The sequence below is a fragment of the Phytophthora sojae genome, assembly GCF_000149755.1.
Source record: "Phytophthora sojae unplaced genomic scaffold PHYSOscaffold_8, whole genome shotgun sequence".
NCBI classification, from domain to species: Eukaryota; Oomycota; class Peronosporomycetes; order Peronosporales; family Peronosporaceae; genus Phytophthora; species Phytophthora sojae.
The window spans coordinates 734,795-761,127 of record NW_009258122.1 but is presented as its reverse complement, the minus strand read 5'-3'; the positions used below and the strand labels follow the sequence as shown (position 1 = coordinate 761,127).

The 26,333-nt window shown below is 52.6% G+C and overlaps 11 protein-coding genes across 11 annotated transcripts; 7 read left to right on the top strand and 4 right to left on the bottom strand.

Annotated features, from left to right (window-relative positions):
- Nucleotides 1–1,804: 1,804 nt before the first annotated feature.
- PHYSODRAFT_304413 (hypothetical protein) lies at nucleotides 1,805–3,899 on the top strand (the record flags this gene model as incomplete). Its single annotated transcript, XM_009535032.1, has 4 exons — nucleotides 1,805–2,347; nucleotides 2,377–2,753; nucleotides 2,887–3,100; nucleotides 3,267–3,899. 4 exons carry the CDS (start codon nucleotides 1,805–1,807, stop codon nucleotides 3,897–3,899), a joined length of 1,767 nt encoding a protein of 588 aa, XP_009533327.1.
- Nucleotides 3,900–3,992: 93 nt separating this feature from the next.
- Nucleotides 3,993–4,151, bottom strand: PHYSODRAFT_409318 (hypothetical protein; the record flags this gene model as incomplete). The annotated part of the gene is made up of 1 exon (XM_009535031.1): nucleotides 3,993–4,151. A coding segment is annotated over one exon (159 nt), but the record flags the coding sequence as incomplete, so codon positions are not given.
- A 518-nt stretch (nucleotides 4,152–4,669) lies between these two features.
- On the top strand, nucleotides 4,670–4,894 carry PHYSODRAFT_518946 (hypothetical protein; the record flags this gene model as incomplete). The annotated part of the gene is made up of 1 exon (XM_009535030.1): nucleotides 4,670–4,894. The coding sequence occupies one exon, from the start codon at nucleotides 4,670–4,672 to the stop codon at nucleotides 4,892–4,894; it is 225 nt and encodes a 74-aa protein (XP_009533325.1).
- A 715-nt stretch (nucleotides 4,895–5,609) lies between these two features.
- PHYSODRAFT_518443 (hypothetical protein) lies at nucleotides 5,610–6,005 on the top strand (the record flags this gene model as incomplete). The annotated part of the gene is made up of 1 exon (XM_009535029.1): nucleotides 5,610–6,005. The coding sequence occupies one exon, from the start codon at nucleotides 5,610–5,612 to the stop codon at nucleotides 6,003–6,005; it is 396 nt and encodes a 131-aa protein (XP_009533324.1).
- On the bottom strand, nucleotides 6,002–6,421 carry PHYSODRAFT_304412 (hypothetical protein; the record flags this gene model as incomplete). Its single annotated transcript, XM_009535028.1, has 1 exon — nucleotides 6,002–6,421. One exon carries the CDS (start codon nucleotides 6,419–6,421, stop codon nucleotides 6,002–6,004), a length of 420 nt encoding a protein of 139 aa, XP_009533323.1.
- Nucleotides 6,422–6,591: 170 nt separating this feature from the next.
- PHYSODRAFT_261848 (hypothetical protein) lies at nucleotides 6,592–7,682 on the top strand (the record flags this gene model as incomplete). The annotated part of the gene is made up of 5 exons (XM_009535027.1): nucleotides 6,592–6,651; nucleotides 6,681–6,894; nucleotides 6,999–7,124; nucleotides 7,196–7,597; nucleotides 7,672–7,682. The coding sequence occupies 5 exons, from the start codon at nucleotides 6,592–6,594 to the stop codon at nucleotides 7,680–7,682; spliced, it is 813 nt and encodes a 270-aa protein (XP_009533322.1).
- Nucleotides 7,683–9,995: 2,313 nt separating this feature from the next.
- PHYSODRAFT_337371 (hypothetical protein) lies at nucleotides 9,996–10,316 on the bottom strand (the record flags this gene model as incomplete). The annotated part of the gene is made up of 2 exons (XM_009535026.1): nucleotides 9,996–10,271; nucleotides 10,299–10,316. The coding sequence occupies 2 exons, from the start codon at nucleotides 10,314–10,316 to the stop codon at nucleotides 9,996–9,998; spliced, it is 294 nt and encodes a 97-aa protein (XP_009533321.1).
- A 1,077-nt stretch (nucleotides 10,317–11,393) lies between these two features.
- Nucleotides 11,394–12,248, top strand: PHYSODRAFT_304411 (hypothetical protein; the record flags this gene model as incomplete). The annotated part of the gene is made up of 1 exon (XM_009535025.1): nucleotides 11,394–12,248. The coding sequence occupies one exon, from the start codon at nucleotides 11,394–11,396 to the stop codon at nucleotides 12,246–12,248; it is 855 nt and encodes a 284-aa protein (XP_009533320.1).
- A 1,281-nt stretch (nucleotides 12,249–13,529) lies between these two features.
- Nucleotides 13,530–14,326, top strand: PHYSODRAFT_304410 (hypothetical protein; the record flags this gene model as incomplete). The annotated part of the gene is made up of 3 exons (XM_009535024.1): nucleotides 13,530–13,698; nucleotides 13,820–14,070; nucleotides 14,168–14,326. The coding sequence occupies 3 exons, from the start codon at nucleotides 13,530–13,532 to the stop codon at nucleotides 14,324–14,326; spliced, it is 579 nt and encodes a 192-aa protein (XP_009533319.1).
- Nucleotides 14,327–16,013: 1,687 nt separating this feature from the next.
- Nucleotides 16,014–16,232, top strand: PHYSODRAFT_405247 (hypothetical protein; the record flags this gene model as incomplete). The annotated part of the gene is made up of 1 exon (XM_009535023.1): nucleotides 16,014–16,232. A coding segment is annotated over one exon (219 nt), but the record flags the coding sequence as incomplete, so codon positions are not given.
- Nucleotides 16,233–18,239: 2,007 nt separating this feature from the next.
- On the bottom strand, nucleotides 18,240–18,398 carry PHYSODRAFT_409758 (hypothetical protein; the record flags this gene model as incomplete). The annotated part of the gene is made up of 1 exon (XM_009535022.1): nucleotides 18,240–18,398. A coding segment is annotated over one exon (159 nt), but the record flags the coding sequence as incomplete, so codon positions are not given.
- Nucleotides 18,399–26,333: the final 7,935 nt, after the last annotated feature.

Sequence of the window (26,333 nt, the reverse complement as noted above, 5' to 3'; positions counted from 1 at the left end):
ACCTGGCCGGATCTCACGTTACGCCCGAGGCCTTCGTCGGCGTCTGAGGTTGCCTGGACGTCGGTACAGGTTGAGTTCCAAGGACTGTACTCAGTCGAGCAGTTGCGAGCTACTCACTCAACTCAAACAAGTGTTCACGTATAATAGAGTCCGCACCACTTGCACCTCCGACTACAAATGGGTCATATTCCACCTCGTCTCGACATGAAGATTCGATTGCAACAACTATCGTGCATTTGACCCTTGCCACAGTATTTGATTGGGAGCAGATCCGTTGCTGAAGGAGGAGGATAGCGTACAGACTTGTTTTAGCTTCATGTATGCATCCATAAGACACGATATGATCACTATTGGCTTGGAGCAAGTTCAAACCGAAGCACACGTTGCACTTCCAAGTATGAACGAGAGCAGGAAGCCGTGCCTATCCTCGAACACTAAAACTGCTAGAAATGAATTCACTATGTCAGCGGCATGGGGATAACTTTAGCAGTGCAGCAGGAATGGGTAATTCATATTGACTTTTTTTTAACCCCTTGAACCCGAAAGCCTGGACCGTACTCGGCTGGCCCACCTAAGAAACAACATTTCTATCTGGCCGCCATAAAAAAATCAAAAATTATCAGTTGGGGGTGAACAATACCTAACAAAAGGTGAGATTCGGTGTGTTCGCGTCAGCTCATTGGCTGCTTGAACACAGCAAGATTCAAGGAAACAGAGCAAGTTTTGTAAACCCGGATTTCGGTATCATTAGTTTTTTTGCGTAATGGCTACAATTTTTAGCGATTTTCAAAATGATAGGTATCATTGGGTAGAGCACTTAACTACCGATACGGAGAACCATCGTAGAGTATGATAGTGGTCCTGTGGGCGTTGTGGTGCTCGCATATATTTTGAGGGTTTACTAAGCGATTTCGTCGATTTGCCGTCCAGTCGAACTTTACGAAGCCTTGAAGGCTGGAGACTTGGCTGAGGTAGTGGTCATTGTCCAATCATTTGGCTTAAGTCCGATTTATAGCCAATCCAATGCGATCTGAAAAAGTTGAGGTTTAATAGAAATGTTGTTTCTTAGGTGGGCCAGAATAGTACTTCTCTGGCCCACCTAAGGACATTTCAATTTTTCCGCTCTAAAAGATAAAAAACTGTCTAAGACAAATAGACAAATAATAGCTCAAAAGAAAGCTGAGATTTTGGGGTTTCGCGTTATACTATTGGCTGCTCAAAAACAGCAGGAATATGGGAAACAGAACAAATTTCGAAGCCCGATTTTGGGTAACATTATTTTTTTTTGCGAAATGGCTACAATTTTTGGCGATATTACACCAAAATGGTATCATTGGAAATCTTAGTTCGCTGTCAATACAGTGTTGTGCAGTTCGCCGTCGTAGAACGCGTGCGGAAGGTGTGGCATTCGTCTAGATTTTGAGTTTTTTCTAAGCAATTTCGTGAGCTTGTACTCTAATCAAACTTTGCACCCAATCATATGGCTGAAACCGTATATTTAGCCAATCAGGTGAGATCGCCAAAAATGAGGTTAAATTGAATTGTCGATTCTTAACCCTTTCACTACCGCTCAAATCGAGATGGCTTGTAGGTCCACGGCGGACCCGAAAATCAAACGATGATTGTTGCTGATTAGTAGAATATCCGCTATCGTGGTAACGGTGTCGGGATCACCAAGATGAATAGGTCCGTACCGGACCCATAACTTTAGCAGTACCGTAAGGACCAAAATAGCTCGGCTTTCGGCGGTTGCATCCCTATTTGTATTCTTAGTGCCATTTTGCTACTTTCGTGCAGAACAACAATGGAGATACACGAGCCGCTTAACGAGGATGATGTCTCTGCGGAATGGGAGTTCGAGGACTCTGAGAACGAGGAGGAGGACAGCGAGGTCGAACCAGCAACTTCAGAAGACGAGGATACGAAAGAATCCGACGCGGATTGTGTGTCGGTGGCTGCCGAGGTGACTTCAGCTGCTCTGCGTAAACTCACCGGCAACGCCTATGTTGACGGGCTAATTCGTGAGAGCGGGCTTCATATTATCCGAGATGGAGAAGTTAAGTTAGCATTCAAAGAGCGCGGTGAGCTAGGATTGTTTTCTCTTTTCTTCACTCGTGAATTCCGTGACTCCTTGCAGACCTGTACCAACACAGTGCTGAAGGAGCAAGGCCAGGATGAGGCCACAGTGTTTGAGATTGATGCTTATATCGGCTTAGAGATTGCTATGAGTATCATACCTCTAACTGAGATCAAAGAGCTTTGGCCCCAAAAGCTTTTCCTAGGTCAAGCTGATTTCGCAAAGACTATGGCACGCAATCGCTTCGAAAGTATCCGAGCTTGTTTCCAAGTGCATGCCCTGACAGTGTGCCCGTGCAGCGCCAAGAGCAGGACCCGCTGTGGCACAGCAGACACGTGTTGACCCAAGTGCAACAGAAGTTCGCTGCTATTGCTGTGCCGGTGGGTGCAGTAACCTTGGACGAGCTCGCAGTGCGAACAAATGCCCTCTCCGGAGCCAAGACGTTTATGCCGTCGAAGCCGGACAAATATGGTGTCCGCTTCTACGGCGTATCGGGTTGGGAGAGTCTGTATGCCTACTCAGTATGGGATAATGGCTCTGGCGAAAGGACCCGTACCGTACCCGTGGAGCGCTACGTTGATGTGTTTCCATCACTTCGCACAGCGATGTTTAGAACACTAGAACGTGCAGATATTCCTGTGAAGCGAAAGGATGCAAGTGCTTTGTGGGTCGCAATGTGCGGCTATCTCACAAAGCCATTCCCAACCCCCAGTCCTCGACGGCTGTGTGATATTTTTATACGAGGCACAACCTGGCTAAACCCTACTTGCATTTACGGACGGCGAGATGAAGATGCTAGGGACCGTCAGAATATCGCTTCAGGGCAAGTGGATCAGCACGGAGCTAGAGGCATCAAAAGCTCGAGTGGATGTTGCTCCGCGTGGGTCTTGGGAGCTAGTCGCAGCGATCGACGTGCCGACGGGCTGGGAGAAGCTACAGGACGCTCAGAAGCGTGCTCAGAAAAAGCTGCCTGAGCACCTGCAAACGTCCTACACACCACCTGAAGATTGCGCACAATGCGGGGTACGTCGTATTTCGCGACAAACTTACCGTCATTTTCTATACCAATGATCTTGCCGGCACACCTTCACAACGTGTTCTCTTGGGTGCGTCTCCTGAAGCCATTTGGCTGTGCCATGATCTCGCTCCGCTGCGTCGCTGGACGGGCGAGCAAGTACTGCATCGACAGACCTTCCAAGTACCCGCCGCAGTTGTCGCCTACAACCTGTTCATGAATGGAGTTGACAGAGTGGATCCGTTGAGAAGCACGAACCCGATCAGAGGCAAAGAGAAGAGGTTGTCAATGAGTATCCTGACATGGGCAATTGATTTAGCACTTATCAATGCTTTCGCACTCTTTCAGAAGGTCGCAGGACCCGGAGCGTCACGCGTGACGCTACGCGAATTCAAGCGGCGTGTAGCCGAAAAGCTGACCGACGTTCAGCGCGCACGAATGGAGAAGTCGCACCGGCAACAACCTGCGCCAACAGAGCCACTAAACCAAGTTTTAGGGGCCGATGATAGCTTGCACACTATTACCCCAAACTCAAGGCAACAATCGACTGGAAAACTTACATGTTACTTGTGCTCGCTGAGAGGCTTCTCGAAGAAGGTCTTATTTGGCTGCACAGGGTGCCACCGCGGGTTCCACGTCGCCTACTTCACAGCGTTTCACTATCGAGATGCGCTCACCTCAACCTCGCTCACTTTTCATTCAGCGCTGGATGCTTTGTGTGCTGCTGCGGCGGGGGATGCCGTCGCACAAACTCGTCTGAAGAAGAACAAGACCATAACATATCTCGATCCGTTAGAGCTACCATAGGAGCACGATAACAGAGATAAATACATTACCTGATTGTGTTGTTGAGGTTGGCGATCTACACAGCGGCACGACAACCTCCGTCGTCTTGGACAGCGACCCATGCTTCAGGTAGAAGTAAAGCTGCGCGAGCGCGCGCTTGATCCGCTGGGGGGTACGGCGCCTGTGCGTAGACGTCAGCACGCGCAGCCTGCTGCCGATGCTCTCCTTGCTGTACTGCTGCCACTCGCAGGGCGCATTGCCGCAGAAGCCGCACACCGGTGAGGAGAGATCGCCGCGCTCGATGCTCTTTGCCTCAAATTTTCAAACTGGGGGGAGTACCGTGGGGTACATCAGAGACTCAACGTGGCCGCTAGTGGCCCCACGATTGGTTGATTAATTTGAAATTATGTCCTCTCATTGGTCAACTAATAGGTCCGCACCGGACCTGCAAAGAAATGTCTGGTAGTGAAAGGGTTAAGTGGCCCAGAGAAGTACATGATACGTGCAAAAGCTTAACGTGGACCGTACACGTTAAGCTTTTCTATACTTGGTTTTTTGTATTGGTCGCTACAATGTTTAAGTCAACGAGGGGTAGGCGATGTATCCATGGCTCCCGCGGAATCGACATAAATGATACTTTGAGTAAGGCCAAAAATGCACGAGAAAGCGCACTACCGATCAAACTTGCATATCGCATATGTATTATGAAGGGCGAACCACTGGTCGCCACTGAATTTCCCCTCATTGGAAGATTCACCGCCGAGGGCTCAGAACCCACGCCGCCGCCAGGAATGGCGTTCCAGGCTAGGTGGCGAGAGCTGGAGAAGACCGGCCGGCACTCCAGAAAGCCGACCGGCTTATCTGATGACTTTACGTATTTGAAGCCCGGGAAGACGAAGAAGAACACGCGTGGCGAGGACTACTTCGTGGGCGAAGAAGAGCTCATGAAGTATTTGGACAAGCTTGACATCGGTACGCTTATAAGCCGCAAATTGTGCGTTATTCTTTTATCTTAACGGTATTGTGTGACTAGCTGCACTTCAGGCGAAGAAGAAGGCGAGGCGGGAGGGATCTGCAAACAATAAAGGGTTTCAGTTAATAATTTCTTCAAACGATGAGCCCAAGGAATTAGCTCATTCCTTCAAGGAATAAGCCGCCGGAGGTCCATTCCTTGGGCTCATTCCATCCGAAAGCCTCATTCCTTGGCCATACGAAAAACCCTTTTAAACAGATTTACATCGGTTTCATCGGGTTAGTGATTACTAACAGAAAGCAACTTCGTTCGCAAACGGAAACCACGCACTCGCGAAAGCAAGCAAAGGCTCCACGGAAGGTGGCCTCGCAGACGATGGCTGTAACGAAGAAGGCCGTGCCAAAGAAGACTCAGCAGAAGAAGGCCTCGCGCGGGAAGGCCCAGCATGCAAACGCTCCACCGAAGAAGGCATCTAGGAAGAAGGCTAGCAAGACGAATGACTCGCAGAAACCCAGCAGAAGTCCAAGCGGCCAACCTCACAGCAAGAGGCACCAGCAGCAGAACGAGTGGTGCGTCATGTGGTAGCAGAGATGCTCGAGGAGTCAGAGGAGGAGGACCAGTCGCACGAGTCGGAGGAGCTCTCCGAGTACTTGGTGCTGGCTGACGAGCTGGAGCAGACGGACGAAGACGTCTCGGGATAGACGGGGATGCGGGCGCCGAGCAAGTACGCGCACACGACGCGCATCCAACTCGATGGGATGATCCGTTGGATGGAGAAGCCAAGCAATCGCGCCATCTATCTTGGCGAGTCAACAGCTGGAAATGGCATGGCCCATGGAACTGGGGTGACGAAGCTGTCTGATTTTGCTAGCATGGCGGAGTATGTTCACAACTACAGGATGAAGAACGATCCTGCGGACCCTCGACACACGAGCAAATGGGACAAGAAAACCTGCCAGAGTCGCTGGAATTCGCGGTTCCGGCGCTACAAAGCTACCCGTGGGCGCGTGATGAAACAGACTGGGTTCGGGATAACCCAAGAGATGATGATGCGTGACTTTCAGGTTGAAGATTTGATTGAGAAGGCATGCCCATTTTACGAGCGAATGGATGCAATGTTTTGGGAGCAGGCAAACATCAAGCCAGTCTCTTAAATGTATTCCCGTATGCCCCGTACCATTCCAGCGTTACCGCAAGTTGTATGGCCACGTCGCGGTCTTTTCGTGCTGTTAGGCTTCGGCTGGAAGACCACGTCGTCGCTTATTAGGTCGAGGAGCACGTTGAAGGTGTTCTTCGAGACGCGGGTAAATGTGCGGAACTCCTCATCTCCAAGCATGTGCAGCAACCGCTGGTGGGCCGTTGATCGCACAGCATTCTTGCGCGGCACTGAGTACCGCACGGAGTCCAACGCGTGGCGCGGTTTCACGAGATCTGGCAGGACATCGTCTTCTGAGGCGTCTTCTTCGCCGTGTCCCGCGGGACTCGCCTCCTGTAGCTGCCGGACCATCGCTAGCTGGAAGATGGTGGTCAATACGCCGCGTTTGAGCTTCTTGAAGTCAGAAGGAGACATTTTCCTCCAAATATTCAGTATAAGAGTGGGATTCTCCAGAAGTTGAGCGGTGCTGCTGAAAGATTCGTGTTTCTAATTTTAACTGAACCCCCCCATGAAAATCATTCCTTGGATTTCTACAGTTTTCTGCCGACTCATTCCTTGAAGACATTTTTAACTGAAACCCCCTAATGCCAGACGTCGAAGCGCAGTGCAACGTCGGACAAGCGGTCATCCCAACTCACCCAACGGTAATATGCTCATACGCTGTACCCTACAGCTTTGGCTGGTGTCTAATCGTGTATTTTATGGGTTTCATGGACATGCAGCAACTCCGGAGGCGCCGACGCCGCCAGAAGCCGCTCTGAAGACGGCGACGCTGCCAGCAGCGACTCCGAAGACGTCGACACCGCCAGCAGCCGCTCCGAAGACACCAACACCGAATCCGAAGACGCCGACACCACCTGCAGTACCTGAAGCCGAATCTCCGACAGGTTCGAGCATGTTTGTTGTATGTGCTAGCGTATGCAACTCGCGATCTAACCTGTTGTAGAACCATCGCCAGAATGGCGACGTAACCTGACTCCCGATTTTGCAGATGCCGATGATGGAAGCGAGTCGTCCTACCACCCGGATGATGACACTGACGCTTCAGACGATGGCGACACTACGCCAGTAGTAGAGGAGTCCAAAGACGATCGAGAAGCCGATGTTGCGACTGGAGGTTAACACAGCTGCACATACACGATTGAGAATGCATCTATCTTGTATGTACACCTTTTACCGTTTTTGCAGATGCTAATCTTGTCGACGGTTCTGAAGACCCACGAACCTATGTGGCGTTCGAGTCCGATGCAGAGAACGATGACGGAGATGACGAGGGCGACGCACCTGAAGATGACTTGACTGAGCTCGACGTGCAACTACCCGTGCCGCCGGAGCTCCGGTTCGATGGCAAGCTTATTGCAGCTGTTGGTGGAATGGAGAATATTCTGTCGGGGACTGTGCCCGACGAGTTGCTGCGAGATATGGGAGAGAAGGGCTGGTCGGACCTCTCCACGTCAACGGCGTTCGACTACTCGATGCAACCCTACGAGGTTCGCCCAGCCAACTCGCTGATCCAAGACTATCCTAACCTGTACTCAGGAGAGTCGGGTCCGACTGCCAAAGCACTCGACGCGGCTGATACTCCGTCTGGTGCGTTCTTCTACTTCATGCAACCAGATCGCTGGGAGGATATCGCTTTCGAGTCCAATGATTACTTCAAAGAGAATATGGATGAGGGGGTGGAGGGTCAACACGCCAAGCAAGTCGCTCGACAGCTGAAACACCCTGAGTTCAAGCCAAAGATGGAAGAGCAGTTACGAAGTGAATTGAAAAAAAACGTACATTACACCACGCGAATTGTGTTTATTTTATTGGGCTTCTTATTGTAAGATCGATCGTGCCGAACAAGGAGACGCTGGCGCACCATTGGCGGACGACGGATGAAGGCGGGAATCCTTGCGGATGTTTTGGTCAGTTCATGGTTCGCGACAGATTCATGCACCTGTCGCGAAACCTTCACTCCAGTAGCAACAGCAACGTACGTGCCGCGAGCGACAGAGTCTGGAAGCTACGCCCGGTCATCGATGCACTTCAAGACCGTTTTTCTGCCGGCTCCGTTCCTCCTGAGGTCATGGATTTTGACGAAGCTGTGTTGCCATCGCGATCTACGTTCAACCGCATGATGGTTTACATGAAGGATAAACGCCACAAATGGGGGACGAAGCTTTTCATGCTTTGTTGCTCGAAGTCGGCGTACTGCATCCGGTAGGTGATGGGCGTGCCTCAAGCGCGCCCGTGTTTTTTTTGGCGCCTAAAATATCTTCTCGTGTATCCTACAGACTAACACATTACTATGATTGAGACTGGTGGTGCGTCCAGCTCCACAGACTGCAAGGCCGGCCCGGCGGCTGTCGTGCGCAGCTTACGATAAGTGTTTGGTCCTCACCTCCTGCGGATGGAGCGATGCGCCTTGTCGTCACGGATAGATTTTACTCTACGGTTCCTGGTCACGATGGGGTTCTACTCCATTGTCACCGCCCGGACCGACCGGCTGGGGCTGAGCACGAAGCTTATCCCAAACAAGATATAGGGAGACAAAAAGAAGCCGCCAAAATACCGAAGAATCGTCCGGCCAGTATCGAGAGAGGCACGTACATTGTTGCTGACGCGTTATACATTCCTGGTATTGAGAGTCTTGCGTTTGGGGGACACCCGAGTCGTGCACATGTTGAGCACCGGCGGAAGTGTTGCCATGGACCGAATAGTACGTCGTGACAAGATGACTGGCGAGCAGCAGGAAGTGACATGTCCGCGCATCGTCAAGGCCTACCAGACCTACATGGGCGGCGTGGACGTACATGGCCAACTACGTCTCCAAAGGTGAAGTTATCGTATCTTGTATATACAGGTTATGGTTGTATCTAATCATGTATGCTACATGATGTAGGTATTCGCTGCAGCTGCGCATCAAGTACAAGAAGTCCTACAAGTCCCTGTATCTCGGGCTCGTCGATCTCACTATTATCAACGCATTCATTGTCTTCAACACTTGACGTGCAGCCAGCAATCTCCCGAAGCTTAACCACGTCAAGTTGTTGAACCAACTCCATTTGGAGCTTTGTCAGCTCCGTGAGGAAGGCTGGGAGGCGGTACAGAGCAACGAGCGTTTCCAGGCGATGCCGTCCTAGCCGCGACAGCGTAGCAAGACGCAAGCACCACACCAGCCTGTACAGAACGACGAATGGCGCGCGGGGAACAACCAGCAGGGGCGGAAGTGACGTACGCGAGCCTGCAAAGTCTGCTCGCTACTCAAAGGTACCGACAATGCTCGGGGAGGCGATTCATCCGTGTATTACAGCGAGTACAAGCTGCCCAACACGTCCAAAAGGCCCATGGCATGGCGGGTGTTCCTCTGCGAGAAGGTGCGGCACACGTACAACGGGTCTGCAATGTCATGCTTCGGCATCTGGCACAAGGTCTGGCGGAACGGCACACTGCTGCCCAAGAAGACAGGGAAGCGGAAGATCAGCGCGCGTACGCCGGGAACGCGAATGAGGAGAAGGGCAATTGTGAAAGTGTCCAGTCGTCCGGTGATGAGTCCACAGAAGCGAGCTCGCGTCGCCCCGGATACTGTGATGATTGACTGATCGGGTCTTTGCATCCGTCCATTTTCACTTACGTTTTGTATACCTGCATAAACACGACATTGAACTTGATTGCATCTGTTGTGTTGGTTCCGTTATGTTTCACCCGTTGCTTGACTCTGCTCACCTTGTTCGTGTCTCTTGTACGTGCGTGCATGCACATCATACTGTTTAATACGCATAAGGTGTATATTTATTGATCTTTGCTCTTGTATAAAGTGGCGATACACGATAGGCGAAGCAGCACTCACCTAGGTGTAGGGGTACTGTGCGCCTTTCCAACAGGAACAATCATAAACGATACCAAAACAACCTAGTTTCAGTATAGTAGACCTTCCCCTGACATACACATGTGGTGGACCACCGGTGGTCGTCCATGTCATCGACCCCCGCATTACATGGTCTTACGAAGTCGCGGCTGACTGAGCTTTCTTGGCCTTCTCACTCTCCATGAGCTGCTTCAACTTGGACATCATGTCTGAGCCGAGGAGGGCCTCTGCAGCGCCCCAGCCTTGGCTAGACGCCGCCGACTTGGAAAACGCGTCCTCACCGTCCGTCGGTCTGCTCTGGTCGCTATCACGCACCGCTGCTGAGTCGGAGCCCTCGGCAGAAGAAGTTGCCACCGCTGTTGCGGCTATCGCCGGCGCAGCAACAACAGCGGCAGGAGTTGGACCGCTGGCCTAGAGGACGGCAACGGCTGCGAGTACGGTGGAGTAGGGGCGCATGCTTGAGTCTTCGTAGGCGTCGATCGGGGCTGTTTGAAGCACTGGCACTGGAGAGCTACTTGTAAAATGGCTGCTCCCTCTCAATTAGCACTGCTGCTTACTTGGCCTCTTGGGTAACCTTCTATTTACAGTATTGCACGCAGACAGCTCATGGTCTCGCTCAAAAGCGCGCGTTAGAAAGCGACAAGAAAACCCTCTTTCGAGATCGAGCGGACCCATGTGGGATGTCCGTAACTCACATCCTCAAATATGTATTTCTTGAAGACGTTGCTCAGATAATATTAGTGAACGGGAAGCTTCACGACACGTTTTATCCTATCCTTTTGTATAGTGGGATCAAAATGGAATCTCTATTTCCAGCAATCTCTCAGTGTATGGGGAAAATTGACGTGTTGTAGTTCTTCGGGGCGAGGTGCGGTGTGTAAGCTAACGAGAAAATCTAAGAATGAGCTATGCTAGATCTAGGCTGCACCTCGCGATTGAGAAACCGAGGGTTTCCTAACTGCTCCTGAAACCTCTGCGAGGTCCTATGCGCTCAGGAAACCATCCAATTGGGCTGTCCTTACGACGTGTACCACATTGAACTACCAGGATTATGCATGCTAAAACCAATCAATTACGGAGTAACTCATCTTCTATGGGCAGCGCGTGGGCAAATATGGAACCTCACATTGAACTCTGCCGAATTTACTTAATTAAGCAGACCCTCGGGTACATAGCTTTGGGATTTCAAGGCGAGGTTTATCTCTCTAGGCTCATAGACTAACAAGGCGGGATATATGTATCGACAAAAGCCGCACCAGCGCGGTTTCAAATCGCTAAATTTTGATCAACCACAGCATCGAGGTTCATTTCGTTTGCTGCGTTTCTATCGGTCCAAACCACTTCGAACCAAACCACGAAACCGTCACGAACCTGGTTCATTGGCAATGATACCAGGTTCGAGACGGTTTCGTAAATTACCAATGAATCATTGGTAATTTTAGCTCACAAAGTCTCGCGTGCTCGGTTGTCATATGAATAGTGCAACTCGCGCTTATGAACAGTGCAGGAGCTATTATAGTGTCGTCTCGGAGCATGCCTCCTCTCTGGCGGGCGCATCTTGTCGGTTTCCACTGCGTTCACGCCCAGGCGAGACTTGTGCCCCGTAGTTCACTGTGGATCGCTATGCTGAGTACGGCATTGTTCGAGCTCCCCGCTGAAGCCCAGGCATGCCCTGGTACCCTCGCTTTTTTTTTGCCGAAACTGACCAGAACACCCCTCGACACCACCTCCCACCCTCCCCCAACTCACCATGAAGCTCGTTGCACCGAATTTCGCTGCGGTTGCGGCGCTTTCGCTAGCGGTTGTGCATCATGCCGATGCGATAGCTGGCCCGGCGCTGAAGGTGTTCTCCGACCAGGCTTGCAAAGTACAGCGACACTCGTTGGATTCGATGTGGAGAGTTCTTGCAGTGACTACCCCCTCGACACGTGCACCATCGGAGACGGCTACAGAAAATTAGCTGCTTGCACCGACAGTTATATCGACTTTGCGGACAGCGTGTTTAGCGAGTCGCCGTACCTCCTCTTGAGGCTGTACGACGAGGACACCACTTGCGGAACTGTCAGCTCGGTGGTCGCTGTCTTGGTTGACGACAAATGCTACGCGATCCCAGAAAGCTCGAGAGCTGTGAAGGGCTCCGTGAACTCCGACGGCTCGGCCACCTTCGCCATGTATCTCGACACGACCTGTACTACGCTGCACCCGGAAGCGTCGGGTACCACCTCAAGTGACCAGATCAATACATACCTCGGCGGGGTGAAGCTGTACACCGGTGGAAAGTCGACCACCACAACGACCACAACGACGGGAGCGTCCGGAGCGTCGGCCTTGTTGGCGCCTTTCTTTGTGCAGTCAGCGGCGGTGGTCGCGGTGATGGTGGCCGATTAGTGTTGTTGCTCTAGGTCAAACCCAGAGCTGCCCGCTGTGTAGTGCGTCGCAGCCTACGCCCATGCAATCGTCTCACGACTACCTAATTTGTTTTAACCAAACACGAAAATGATATTAATCGGCAGTAGCTAGTCCTTCCACTGCATACCTACTTGATTAAGATTCACCGATTTGTGTTCCTTACTGGAGTTCACTAAGCTATGTTTGGCATGCTCTTGTTGGTTACTCCTAGTAACTGCCAAGCATTGGGTCAGTCGTGAACTTAGAAACCACGACCTCAAACCTGAAAGCGTCTTCTTCATCTACAAGGGGTGTCAATGCGCTGCATGTGTCGAATGCTCTCTACAATTCCCCTTCTTGGAAGACGACTGCTGCGATTGTGGCTATTCATTTCGCTCCTTTTTGGCTGCCCATGCTGGCTGTACGGTCCTTGAGGTCCTGAGAGCAGTGAAAAGTGAAAACTCGCGTTACTACTACGATGCGTCGTGGGGACGCTATTGTAAAATAAATTTTCGTTTACGTAGCAATACGACTCGTGGAAATCGAAAATCCATGCTAATAAAACTATGCCGCACGAGGTCACATCGCAGTCCAGCATCCAGAGTCCACCGAAGCCCCCACGCATACTTGAATCCGAACAGAACCACAAAAGTACTAGGAGGAGACACCACGAGCACGCTGAACGGAACGGGGAAGGGCACCCACACAGCTAAGGAAAGCTAGAGCGGTGGAGTTTTACTGCCATCCTGTTGCTGACTCCAGTACCAAGTCTGGCAGTTGCTGCCTCTGAGCCCACCAGATGCTGGGGTCTTTAACCCCCCCCCCCCCCCGTCACTAAGGCTTGATATAAGCAGCATGTAAAAATTACCTAATGGCGGTCATATGTTCCCACATGCATGATATCAAGCATGTGAAAAGCCCATAAACGGGTTGATTGGTCCAATTTGGTACTCGATGCACAGGGCTTGGGTTGCTAATTGCAGAAAAAAAAGTTCAATGAAATCACCTCTTACCGTGGCCAGTACATGCCCTTCCCGCCAGTAAAGAGCGATGGCTAGTCTCCAAAACGACAATCCAAGGCAAGGTGCGGTTGCCGCACCGCGTGGCGGAGCGCGATGCTAAGGAACTCGTACTGCGACTCGAACTCAAAGCTGGTGAGGAGCGTTATAGTTTAGATCACAAGCATCAGGAGTATACCAAGGACGCGTGCAGCGGCTCCGAGGTTGGGAGAAGAACAATGTCGATCCGCTGACGCCGCAAACTCTGGTCAGGCCGTCGATAATGCCGCTGCTTACACCCAGAAGCTCAGCTCCATGGCACCAGCAGAAAGGGGCGCAGGACGATAGATTGACCAAGAAACCAACGATGCTTGGGACGGCGCCCGTAGCAGACTCCAACGGCATTGTACACACATTTGACTGCGGAACTAGCACAACCATGTCGAGCCATGGTACGTGCTGATGCTCGCGATATCATTCATACTAGCGCTAACTACATGCTGTATGTATGCTATTTAGATCAGCGACCTCTATAAACATAAGATCAAGCGAGAACTATCCTCTGCCCCGCAGCAAAGCAGGTGTACTACCGCTGGATAGAAGACGGCGGCGTGCATTATCCCCAACGCCGACAACTTATCTCGCCGCAGATGCTACATTGTTTCCGCAAGTATTACAAGATCTTCGTCGATGGACTGGACAAGATGGCTGTCAACAGGGAGGCGTGCAGGAGGAATAGTGAAGCACTGGCTGATCATGCCGGGCCCGCTGAAATGCTGAATGCGCAGCCCTCCGCCGTCGGAACTGCAGTACGCACTAAAACGGTACGCATCGCTTTGGATATTGCTTCCACCTTGCTCAAATAGTATATATGTGAATATTTGTTTTCCAGGACGGACCTCACTGACGCAAGATGGAAAGCGCATAGACGGCAGGATCGTGGAGGACGGCTGCGACAATGACAGCGGCGCTGGTAATGAGGAGATCGATGACATCAGCGACGAGGAGGGGGATGACAGCGACCACGAGGAGGAAGGTGTTAGCGAGAAAGCAGCCCGTACTGCCAAGGTGGGAGAATAAATAGGAAGGTGCCAGAGTTGAGTCCGAAGATAGTGCCGCATTGGAGTAGGTTAGTAGAAATGTAACTACGTGAGTAATCGATCAGTAGCGCTTGCTTCACACGTTTTTCACTCATTTCGTTTTCTAGTTCAAGACACAATTTCGCATTCGTAGTCGTTTTACACGCGTCTAGCAGCAAAGAAAACTCACTTCCAGTAAAAGGGCCATTTCCATACCCGTCATATCAAGCATGGGCTCTACGGATTTAATAAACAACGCTTGATAAGCAGCATGTGGCCCCATAAGCTGGGCAGGTGAATCGACTTTGTTCCGAGATACGGTTGAGATATGGTTCCTGTACTTTTTCATCTATACAAATTTCAAGTAAAGGCTTTCTGAAAAAATAGTTCCTGCATAGGAATCCGGGCCTCGTGACGGAGGGGTTAACAACAAAACATTTTTCCGTTCGCTCGTGGCTAGTGCTCACTTTCATAAATGGCAGCAATTTGGTGCAAATGCGCCGCTATTGAAGCTCTCCACCATCTGAGTTCCGGTCTTTGCCCTGCTAACAGCGTGTGTTTCAATAGCATTAGACTTTCTGGTAGGCATGCGCACCGTCTTTGCGCTACCGTTCAGGATTCTTGTGACCGCGTTTCCCGATGTTATCATTATTCAAGCATGCGTCGTATACAGTTCGGGGAAGTGGAGAGAAGACTTGCTGCTGTGGAACGATATTAAGCACCAACTGTCGGTATTTTATCGCCAGGTGACCCTTACTCTCATCTACTCGATCTACACATCTACTCTACTCAATCTACATACACGGATTCATGTCTTTAAGCGGAGTTCATCAAGCCATGTTCGTCATGATTTTGCCTGTGATTCAGATAACTGCCAAAACTCGGACCAGTCGTAAACTAACGATCTAAAACCTGAAAGCGTCATCTTCATTGTGGAAGTTTTCAACGCACTGTAGGTGTCGAATGCTCTCCACAGTTCTTCTTCCTGGAAAACCACTGCTGCGATTATGGTCCTTGTCAAGGACTTCTTGATTTTGCACACTTTTGGCTGTCCGTGCTGGATTTAGCGAAAGTTTTCAAGGAATGGAAAGCGCTCCTGGCTAAGATTTCTTGTGGTCATCCCGTCGCAAAGGAGAATTTTATTCACGTAGCGATTGCGCCTCATGGAAATTGAATCGATGCTAATAATGTCGCGCAAGACCAGCTCCACAGCTACGCGAAAGGTGCAGTGGGAATCGCAGATAGAAGCGTGGGTGAGCTCGCGCAATATGGCGAGCAAGGGGTCGAATTCACGGCGTGACTCCGACCTGGTAGTTAAGGGCGTGGTTCCTTCTGAAAATCGGTTCATGTCATCTACTAAGAAAGCGATAGTTTTTTCCTTTTCGGCCACCACAGCGCCGGCGGACAAAATCCGGGTCAGCCCTGACGAGACAGTGGGAAAGGATGTTAATGGCATGATAAGTTATCATGACATTATTAATAAACTCCTTATCATTGATAATCCCCGGTACTACCCTTGGACTGGAACATATTTTTTTTCTCGGCAAGAGCGCGACTAGTTCATTCGTCAAGCACACGAGTTCTTCTCATTACCGAATACTTGGCACTCAACTCACAAGACTACCATTGACTAGCAAATGCCATACTAAAAGACCTGCATAATGCTATACTCTTCAACATGCACAACCTACTACCCCGCGCTCGCACAAATCTTCACTGCAGATCTCCTTTCATCCGTCACGAATGTACTGGTGTACAGCTCGCTCGAATTTCTTTCGCTTGTCATGGCCCTCGCCTTGCTTAAGCGAATGTTGGGGTTCTCAACTCTACGGCAACTCGCTTTCGTGTTGGAAACACAAGCACCGATGGTTCAGCTTAGACTCAGCACGCTGTTCATGTACGTGATGCTAACACATCACGGTGAGTATTTTTGTTTAACACAGAACTCTCAATTGTTCATCTAACAACTTCTTGTGTATATTCTGGTGGCGACACTAGGCGCTGCGTGGGTCCATGAAAAAAACAAGGTCCTAATGCAGTGTATCAAGGCGAGGAATTGAAATGGTCATCTCTAAAGTTGGGGTGGAGTTGAGCCACCACGAGTTAACCCTTTCGCGAGTATCCTTGAAAAGTTATAGTATACAACTCATTGATATTTCCTTCTAAAAGGGCGCTCTAGGCGTCCTTGTACAAAGTTACGGAACCTTTTTGGTTTGTCTCATGGGACATCTCATCTACGGTGATTTGCAGGATACATAGAATGTATGCGTATGACTTAGAACTTGTATCGACAATGATTACATGATGATTACTCTGCGTACCGATTATCATTTGTTTTAAAAGAAGGTTGATTACTAGCTTGAACTTGTGCAAAAGGGCACAGGAGGCGCCCTTTAAGAGGGGGTACACTCTACCGTCTTTTGGAAAATCATCTAAAGGGCGCTTTCTGTATCATTTTAACGCGAAAGGGTTAAAAATAATCCCCGGAGTTTGCCTTCTACCTACCGTAGAACCTCACATAGTGTTAATGTCAACTGATCGGATCTCAAGCTTCGCCCCAAGCCTTCGTCAACGTCTATGGTCTGCCTGGATCTCGGTACAAGTTGAGTTTCAAGGGCGGTACTCAGTCGATCGGGCGCAGGCTTTAGCGCTACTCGACGCACACTAGTTTTCGGCGCATACTGTTGGTTTGTGTGGTGACCCCGGTGCCCTGTCTAGCATTAGCTCTAGTGGTGGAGTCCGCACCACTTCCGTCTCCTGAAGACGGGGTTTGTCTGAACTGGGTATTCTTTGTCCGCATGTTGGTCGTCTCGGGTGGAGTAGTAGGATCAATGACCCTCCAAATGGGTCAAATGGTACCCCGTCTCGAGATGAAGGTTCAACAAGCTGCTGTAATAGGCCTGGTATCAGAGATTGCAACAGCTATGGTGTATTTGACCCTCGCCACAGTATTCGTGTTTCCTGTATGCTGCTTTCGTCTCAACTGACCACAGGCTTAATTTCGCCTGCTGTACCTACACGTGGGGGTCTCGATGGCGAGCAGATCCGTTGCTGCGCGAGGAGGTGAAGCGGCAAAGCACCTTTCTGGCTTGTCACGTTGATCTACCCACTGTACATGTATGCCTTCGCGTCTCTAAGCGGCGTTCCGATCCCTTTTTGTTGTCATCTTACCCGCCATCAAAATAATGACCAAGAACTGGATCAGCCGCGCGCTTGCGGATCGTGACAACCCAACGCCCCAGGAGGTCATCTTCAATGTCGAGATTTTCAACGCACTCTACGTTGCAAATGCCATTCAAAAATGTAGAATGAGAGTCTTGTGGGCTATAGAGCTGGATTGAGAATGAAATGAGATAGAGAACCTGAGGGCTTGGAGGCCCGAGCTACTTGCGCTACTGTATTTCTGCCCTGACTCTCACCGAGTGCTGCCGCTTGCACCAAGCCCGTATCTCACAAGCGCAGCGACTCGGAACGTCACCCGAGCGCCATTATACCAGCCGCACAGGCTTCGCTTGTGACCGAGTCGAGGAGTGGAGAGAGACTTGGTCAGCAAGTCAGCGGGATTTTCGCCAGTTGGAACATACTCAAGAGCCACGTGGCCCGTAGACCACGCGTCTTTGACCGCATGAAATCGTATGTCAACTGCTTTCGGGGCATTGGCAGATTCTTCACGCTTGATTCGGTGTATCGCCGGAACGCTGTCAATCTGCTGAGTGAGCTTGATCGGGTGCTAGTAGTCCTTGAGAATTTCGTCGAGTACGAGCTTCACCCACTCGGCCTGCTGAAGACCTTCATTGGCCGCGATGAATTCTGCTGCGGTGCTCGATTGGGCGCCACAGTCTGCTTCGTCGATGCCCACGCGATGGGTGTGCCGTACAGGAAGATCACGAAACCGGACACCGATTTTCTGTCCACACTCTCGCCTTGTATTGCACGATGGCTCCTGTCGGACCCGTCTGGATCCGGAGCTGTACGGTATTATCAAGCACATGCGCACCTGGGGGCGGGTCGACGAGGACGAAAGTTGCATTGGACTTGAGGGCTTGAATTTCTTGGCGAATTGCTCGTTCCCAAAACGGCCACTGAGGTGATCGCCGAGCTTCGGCAATCGAAAAGGGCTCGCGAATGATCTCGACTAGGTACAAGAATGCCGCATTTATCTCTCGGGTTGAGATTCGCTCCGAGCGTCTGCGCCGAGTCAGAGCCGACGTGCCGTTAATTTGCGCGACCACATCGGGGGATAGACTTCTGTCTTGAAGTCGATCGGTTGCCTCTGCTGCTTGGTGTAGCCGGGCGTTCGAGCTGGGAGCTTTGTCGCTGGCTTCGTCTTCACTGGACGGATCATCCTGCTCGACTTCCAGCAGTATTTCATCAACCAGCATAGTGTCGAGCAACAGCACGTCCGTCGGCCCCTTGATCGGGCGGCCTTCGCCGGGGATGTACACCCTGTAGCCGCGTATGACGTCCGTAAATCCGACGAATGCGCCTAGCTTGCCGCGACCAGCGAAGCGGACCTTCTTCTGCCGAACCGGGTCTGGTGTTCTCACCATCAGGGTCTGTCCAAAAATGGGAAGACCTGCCAGGGGTGGTTTCGTCCCTAGTAGGCACTCGTGCGGGGTCATGTCAGCATCGCGCTTGGGGATCCGGTTGCGAATGTACGCAGCATGACGCAACGCGTCTTCCCACAAGTAGTGCGGGAGACTACAGTCAATGAGCACGGCTGCAGCCATTTCGGTTAGCGTCCTGATGGCGCGTTCGGCGACACCATTCTGGCTGCTTCTGTACCGGGTCGTGTGCTGGTGCCGCAGACCTTCCGAAGCAACCAGCTTACGACAGTTGGCGTTCATGAAATCTGTGCCGCCGTCCGTACGCACCGTCTTATTGCTGTTGGCTGGAACGTTGGTTTATCTTGCGACGAACTTCAGGAACTCTTGTGCACGTTCACTCGCTTCGCTCTTGTGATGTAGACCGTAGACGTGTATGTAGTCACGTTGCCGTGATAGGACCTTTTGACCGGCCCACTGAGGTCCATGTGGCACACACCTGCGGCGACTTCGTCACTGCTGCTTCGTTGCTTGGGCGCTGGGGCTGTCGTCATTTGCGAGTGCGCATGCTTGACAGGCCGGTAAACCCTCGTGTTGCGATATGACCACTCCTCGAACGGCAGGACTGGAGGTCAAGTGTTTGCAATCTGCTACGTTGAGGTGCCCCAAACGCCTATGCCACGTCGATAGCGACACGCTGGTGCGTAGGGCAGAAAGAAGAGCTTGTCCAGGCTCGCTGGGCCGTACTGTGGATTCCTGTGTGACCACCTCGTACACTCCATTAACCTCAAGGGCTCGAAAAAGACTGGGGCGCTTTTGGCCGCGCAATACCGACCAGGAATTGTTCTCGAACCGGACCACGTGACCGGAGTGGACCAATTGCGACACGGAGAGCAGCGTGACCGATAGCGTTGGGACGTGATACACCTTGTTGATGGTGACATCATTGCGCTCGCGCTGGGAACCGTGCTCGGCCATCACCGAGATTTTTAGTTTACCGACCGTTGTGATGCGAATGACGCGTCCATCTGTCACCTTGACCTTCACGGGAGGGTCGAGTGCGCGCAGGTGGGCCATGTCTTTTAGTTGGCCCGTCAAGCGGAACGACGCGCCCGAGTCAATGATGACCGCGTCCACTTGACGCCGCTTGTAATGGGGGTACCTTGGCTCACTACTACGGCTTACACGTATGCGTACGTGTATGAGGAAGCGTAGGTTTTATTTACTTGAGTTAAGTATACTCGAGATCCACGAGTATACTTTAAACAAGATAAAGACTCCAAGTAGCGTGTTTTGGTAAAAGATGAGAACTGCTATTTTTGTTTTATGTTTCTGACTTCCTCTAAATGTAATATTCTAAGCTAGGAATCTGCCAACGGCTGGTTGGCAGGATTCTGCTAACATGCAAGTCACTCATTGGCTGAAAGATGCTGCTTTCAGCCAATAGGAATAATAAATGTGCATTGACCACCCATCGTGGTGGTCGTAAATGTATGTATCCATTGGTACCTTACACCAAGGTCGAGGAAGTGTTCAAACCTCTAACAGACATCGCATCTGTTAGAGTAACAAGTGACTGTAGCCACTTGTGCGTGTTACCCCGTTACACCATCCCCCTGTCAAGGTTAGACGTGCCGGTCCCGGCACGTCAACCACCATTGACGGCTTGGTCAATGCGTGACGTTGAAGAGAGCGCGCTCGTAATGGAATGAGCGCGTCGAAGTTGAAGACCTCTGGCGCAGCAGCGGAAAACCTCTCTGCTGCTGACTAGCATGCGCGGCAACGTGCAAAGCGCGTCGCTGCCGCGGGGGCAGGACCCACTGCCTGCCCTTGAAGTGCCTTCGGGCGATGTTGTTAACAACAGCGCTCGTATTACTTTCCAGCGTGTAGCGCAAGGTGGGCTTCGTACGCCCTCACCATGTCCGGGACGTCTTCGAGCAAGACGTTCCGCGGCTCCCATGTATCTTGGTTGGAAGGGAATCCTCTCCAACGGATACGAAAACCAACCGGTTGTCTGTTCGTTCTCGGGATACTGTGACCAACAGTCCGCTCAACTCGTGTGCGTCACGAATTGGCGGCGGTGGTGGTGGAAACACGCCTCGTGTGTGGTCAACTTGGTGTTGACCCTGATCTCGCGTCTCCCCACGACCGAGTTCCGGTCGTGGAGTAGTACCAGAGCGCTGGGTTCGGCGCTCTGAAGTATCTTCAGGTTGCGACGGCCTCCCAGGCCGCCTCGATCGTTCCGGCCGAGCTGGAATATTAGCTCGACCCGCTGCTCCAGCGCGACTTCGCGCTGGCGAGGATGATGGCTTCCGCCGAGTCTTCTGCTTCGGTTCAGCCGAGCTAGGTAGCTCGTACTGCAGGTATGGCTTCAGCCGTCCAACGTTGAACGTCAGATGGGGGCGCATACTAGACGGTTTGTCCAGTGTGTAGGCGTTTCCGTGCCGTACCAGCACAGTGAACGGCCCGATGAAGATCGGAGCGAGCTTGCTCGCCCCGAAGTCGAAAACGGCATGTTTAGGCAGGTTTTGAGTAGCTAACAAAACCAATGAAACCTTCTTGAAATCATTTGTGTTGCCCCTGCCAACGTTGTCTGCGTTCAGCTTCTGTCGATCAACAGAAGCTGCAATAGCGTCTTGGACAAACCGAATGACGGCTTGTCTGCGCTGCACGAAGTTGATTGCGTCCGAGCTGAACGAGTTCAGCTCGTTTCCAGCAGTAGGCCCGGCCACCGCGTTCGTCTTCGCGGAGTCTGTGCCCTGCACAGACCCGTTCTTCTTCTTCTTCTTGGTGTCTGTGCCTCGCACAGACACGTTCTTCGTGCGCTTGTCGGCGTCTGTGCCCTGCACAGACGCGCAGTTCTCGGCTTTACTTCGTGTCGTTGCGGCTGACACTGTGCAAGTGTCAGCGGCATTCTGCGGCTGCCGCGTTGCAGTCGGAGATGCTCCCCCACTTAAGGAAGGAGCCACCATCCCGTGTAGACTCCGGAGGCGTGGGTGCCTCATGGCATTCACGTAGAACGGTGTATGCCCAGTCGAGGCATGCACCGAGTTGTTGATGGCGAACTCCGCCATCGGCAGACACTCGCTCCAGTGTTGGAACGAGTGAGCGTAGCTCTTAAGAACGTCAACGAGCACGCGGTTCACGCGCTCGGTCTGCCCGTCCATCTGCGGATTCTTGCCAGAGATGCGCAGTGAAGCGCGGGTCAGACCGAACACGAAGTCCAAAGACATGGACGGCCAACACTCCAACGGAGTCGGCAGTGACTGCAAGGGAGCCTGCGCGAAAGACGCAGACTTCACACGTTGACAAACCTCGCAAGCACGGACTAACTGGCGCACGCATTTATACTGGTGGGCCCAGTAGAAGTCTCGCGTGAGAAGAAGGTATTCACGGCCCTGATGCCCCGCAGTCGGTGCATCGTGATACTCGTACATGATCCTGAGTCGCAGGTCATGGTCATTGGGCACGACAACGCGGTCCGCGTTGTCGTCGACTGCACTGTAGAGCAATAACCCGTCGTGCACCCGATAACGGTGTGCACGAGCACGAAGATGCTTCGGCAACTTCTGACGAGCTTTGTCAGAAGGCGCTGAGCCGTAGGCCAGCAAGAGCTTCGCGTCCGCGTCGTGCGCGTACGCGACCTTCACGTGGTCCAACAGTGACGACGTTGGGGTGCTCGATCGCATGGCGTCAATGGCATCGACGTCGGCATCTGTCGTGGCGTAGTCAGGTCGACGCGAGAGCGCGTCGGCCACCACATTGAGTCTTCCGGGTTTGTACTCAACCCGGAAGTTATACTCTGCGAAGAATGAGAGCCATCTCGCCATCCGTTGCGAGATGTGCGGCGACTTCACAGCCGTCCGCAGCGACGCGTGGTCCGTATAGACCACGAACGGTTTGCTTCCGAGTAGATACACTCGGAACTTCGCGAGTGCGTACTTCATGGCAAGGAGTTCCTTGTCATGTACCCGGTAGTTGCGCTCAGCCGCTTCAGCTGACGCGATTGGTAGTAGACGACACGATCACGGCCCTCGTGATCGTGCTGCATCAACGCACATCCGATTGCGAAGTCGGATGCGTCACACACAACGTGGAATGGGCGATCTTGGTCGGCTACCGCCAAGATCGGCGCCTCAGTCAAGCCTCGCTTGACTGCATCGAAGGCCGGCTGACACTCAGCAGTCCAAACCCACTCGGCGTCCTTCTTCAGGAGCTGTGACAGCGGGCGTATCATGCCCGCGTAGTCCTTCACGTACTTGCACAAGTACGTGGCCAAGCCAAGGAACTGCCGCAGTTCCTTGACGCTCGACGGCGTCGGCCACTCTGACCTTCTCAGGGTCAGGGCGGAAGCCGTTCTTCCCGACGAGACACCCGAGCACGGGTATCTCGCTCGCCCCGAAGATGCACTTCTTCAGGTTCGCATAGAGCTTGTGCTTGCGCATGAGCGCAAGCAGCTTCCGGAGATGCACCTTGTGCATCTCAACATCGCTCCTCCCGTCCGCAGCCCGGCTGTGGACGAACACATCGTCGAAGTAGCTCGGTGCGAAGTCGCGCACCGAGCGCAACAAGTGCGTCACGCACCTGTTGAAGGTCGCAGGGGCGTTCATCAGACCCTGTGGCATCACTAGCCACTCCCAGAGCATGCCGCTCGGCGTACTCACAGCCGTGAGAGGGATATCGCTCTCACGCATGAGGATCTGATAGAACCCATCGCGTAGCTCAAGAGCACTGTAGATAGTGCTCCTGGCCATCGAATCGATGATTACATCTTTTCGCGGTATAGGTGTCTGCGCCGGTATCGTCGCGTCGTTCAGCTTGTTGTACGCATGAACGATGCGCCAGCCGCCTGTGGCTTCTTGACACAGAACGTCGGAGCACTGTGCGGGGATTTCGATTCCCGCACTTGTCCAGCTTTGCGACGACTCTCAAAGAAGTCGTCGATCGCCTTGACCTGTTCTCGCGGCAGTGGCCACTGCCGCGTGACACAGTACTTCGTCCCCGGCACGAGATCAATCTCGTGCTGGATGTCCTTGTCCTGCGGAAGTTCCGCAGGGATCTCTTCATGAAGCACGTCCGCATGCCTCCGTAGAATCTTGTAGAAGGGACTCGACTTCAGCGAGTCCCAGCTCTGCTTCTCAAAGCGCTCCTTCTTAGTCTTCGCACTGAGAGTGTCCTCGCTCTCAGTGGTGCTCTCCATGAAGAACTGCCTCAGTTCTTCATTCTCGCTCTTCGTTCTCTCGGCGTCCGAGAGAATGCATATGTACTCGATGCGTCCATCGTGCAAGTCACGCGCGAAGCGCTTCCAGCTCATGACTGTAAGCGAAGTCAACTCCGACGCTTGCGTCGGAGGGTTAGCGAGAGTCATCTCCCTGTACCGGAACCCGGCACAGGTACGCGTCAAGACGTTCAACGTCTCGACGTCCGGCTTCTCAGCCTCCGTCTGCCCGGCAGACATTCCTTGTAGCGACCTTCGCATGCGCCGTCTTCTTGTCCTGCGGAGCCCGGCTCCGCATGACTTTTGACCTCGTCCAGGCCCAGCCGTGGACGGGTGTTCTTCTTCAGTACCGCCGGTGGGTTCATCCCGCGGGCGAGCGGCTTCAAGCCCGGCTTGGTCGCCAGGCGCTTCGTCGTGCAGCCCGGCTGCACGACAGCATGCAAGTTTTTCCGGTGCGGAACGTTTGCAACCGTCCGCACCGCCTGCAGCGTCGGCTCCCGGAGCCGACACGCCATCTTCACCTCGACGCCTGTTATTAGCGGAGCCCTTGGTTACAAAGGGTGCGTCGACTCCGGGAGTCGACGCGAAACTTCTTTTCGCAGCGCCGGTTCTCGGAACCTTCGCGACTTTAGTACCTCGACGCCAACCATTGGCGGAGACCCCCATTACGTAGGGTGCGTCGGCTCCCCGAGCCGACGAATCAAATTCACCCAAGCCATCGACTCCCGGAGTCGACGGCGTTTCGTCAACTTGGCTTTTGTTATTGGCCAAAACTGATCCAATCAGATTCGCGTCGGCCTCCACGGCTGAGGCGTGTGACTCACCTGCGTCATCCGTGCCCCTTGAGGTCGGAGACTCTTCCTGATTCGCTGAAAAGCGGGTGTCGATCTCCGAGATCAACACATTCTCTCCTTCAGCCGTCGGCGGCGAAGCCGACGCTTGCTGCTCTTCCGCGCGTGCTCGTGCGCGCCCAGGGCGCTCCGGGACAGCGGCATTAGGCGCTGTCTCGAGTGGGAGTCGCGCGCACCTGTTTGGTGCGTGCGTAGCGGCAACAGGGCCATCGCTCACTGTTCCGCTGTCGCGACCGAAGCGCACGAGAGTGCGCTTCTCCCAATCGATGACCGGATCATGCCGTGCAAACCACGGCATGCCCAATACAATGTCAAACTTATCTTCCAGATCCAGGACGATAAAGGTCTCGACAAACTCTTGATCTTCATACGTGAAGCGCACGCGTACCATGCGCTTCTCGGTCTTCACGACGGCACCCGTTGCCAGTCGTACCTCCAGCATACTTCGATGTATCTTTGAATCCTCGAAGTCAAGCCTTGATAGACTTCGCAGTCGAACAAAGTTGTTCGACGCGCCCGAATCAACCAAAGCACGAAGAGAGTTGCTCTCTCTCTTCGAAGACACGTTCAAGATGACAAGGTTCGGTTTGTCATCATGCATTTTGCAGTGAGAAGGGTCCTCACTGGGGGCTGCAGTCCTCAGTGTCGCATGTCCGAGTTGGACATGCGTGACTGCTTCACCAGTAGGGCGCCCCGCGCCTACTGGGTTCCAGCGTTTTTTGTTTGTCCGCGACGATGCCCGGCATCGCCACGTCGACCACCATCTCGGTGCACGGGTGCCGTGCACTCTCGGGCATAGTGACCGATCCTTTCGCAACGGAAGCATCATACATTACTTCCTTGTTGCTGTTGATAACCAATAGCCGTTGCATTCGAGAGGTCCATTGGTTCCGGACCTCCCGCTATCGCGAACGGAGGCGGTTGCAGCCTCGGCGCATTCGCATGTAGTTTAGCCTGCCTCAGACTAAACTCCTCCTGTATCGCAAGAGTAATCGCAGCTTCGAGAGTACCTGGGTACTCACGGAAGAGATAGGTCTTTACAGGCCCATCTCTCAGACCCTTCATGAACGTGACGACCTTGGTCACCTCGTCTATCGGGTCGGTCACAATGTTCGAGACCAAGTACCGTGCTCTCTGCGTGTAAGCATGGATATCATGCTTACCCTGCTGTAGGTCGAGGAACTCTGCCCTCGACCGAAACTCATTTTGCGGGGGCGCAAACGCTTGTCTGAGCTCCTCCTTGAAACCCTCATACGTGCTGAAGCACGTAGGATCAGAAAGTCGGCGTCCATACGCCCAACTTCTCGCTCGTCCGCCAAGACATGACATGGCGAACGCAACCTTGGACAACGGGTCGACGATACGTCGAGCCGAGATGGCAGTGTCGAGTTCGAC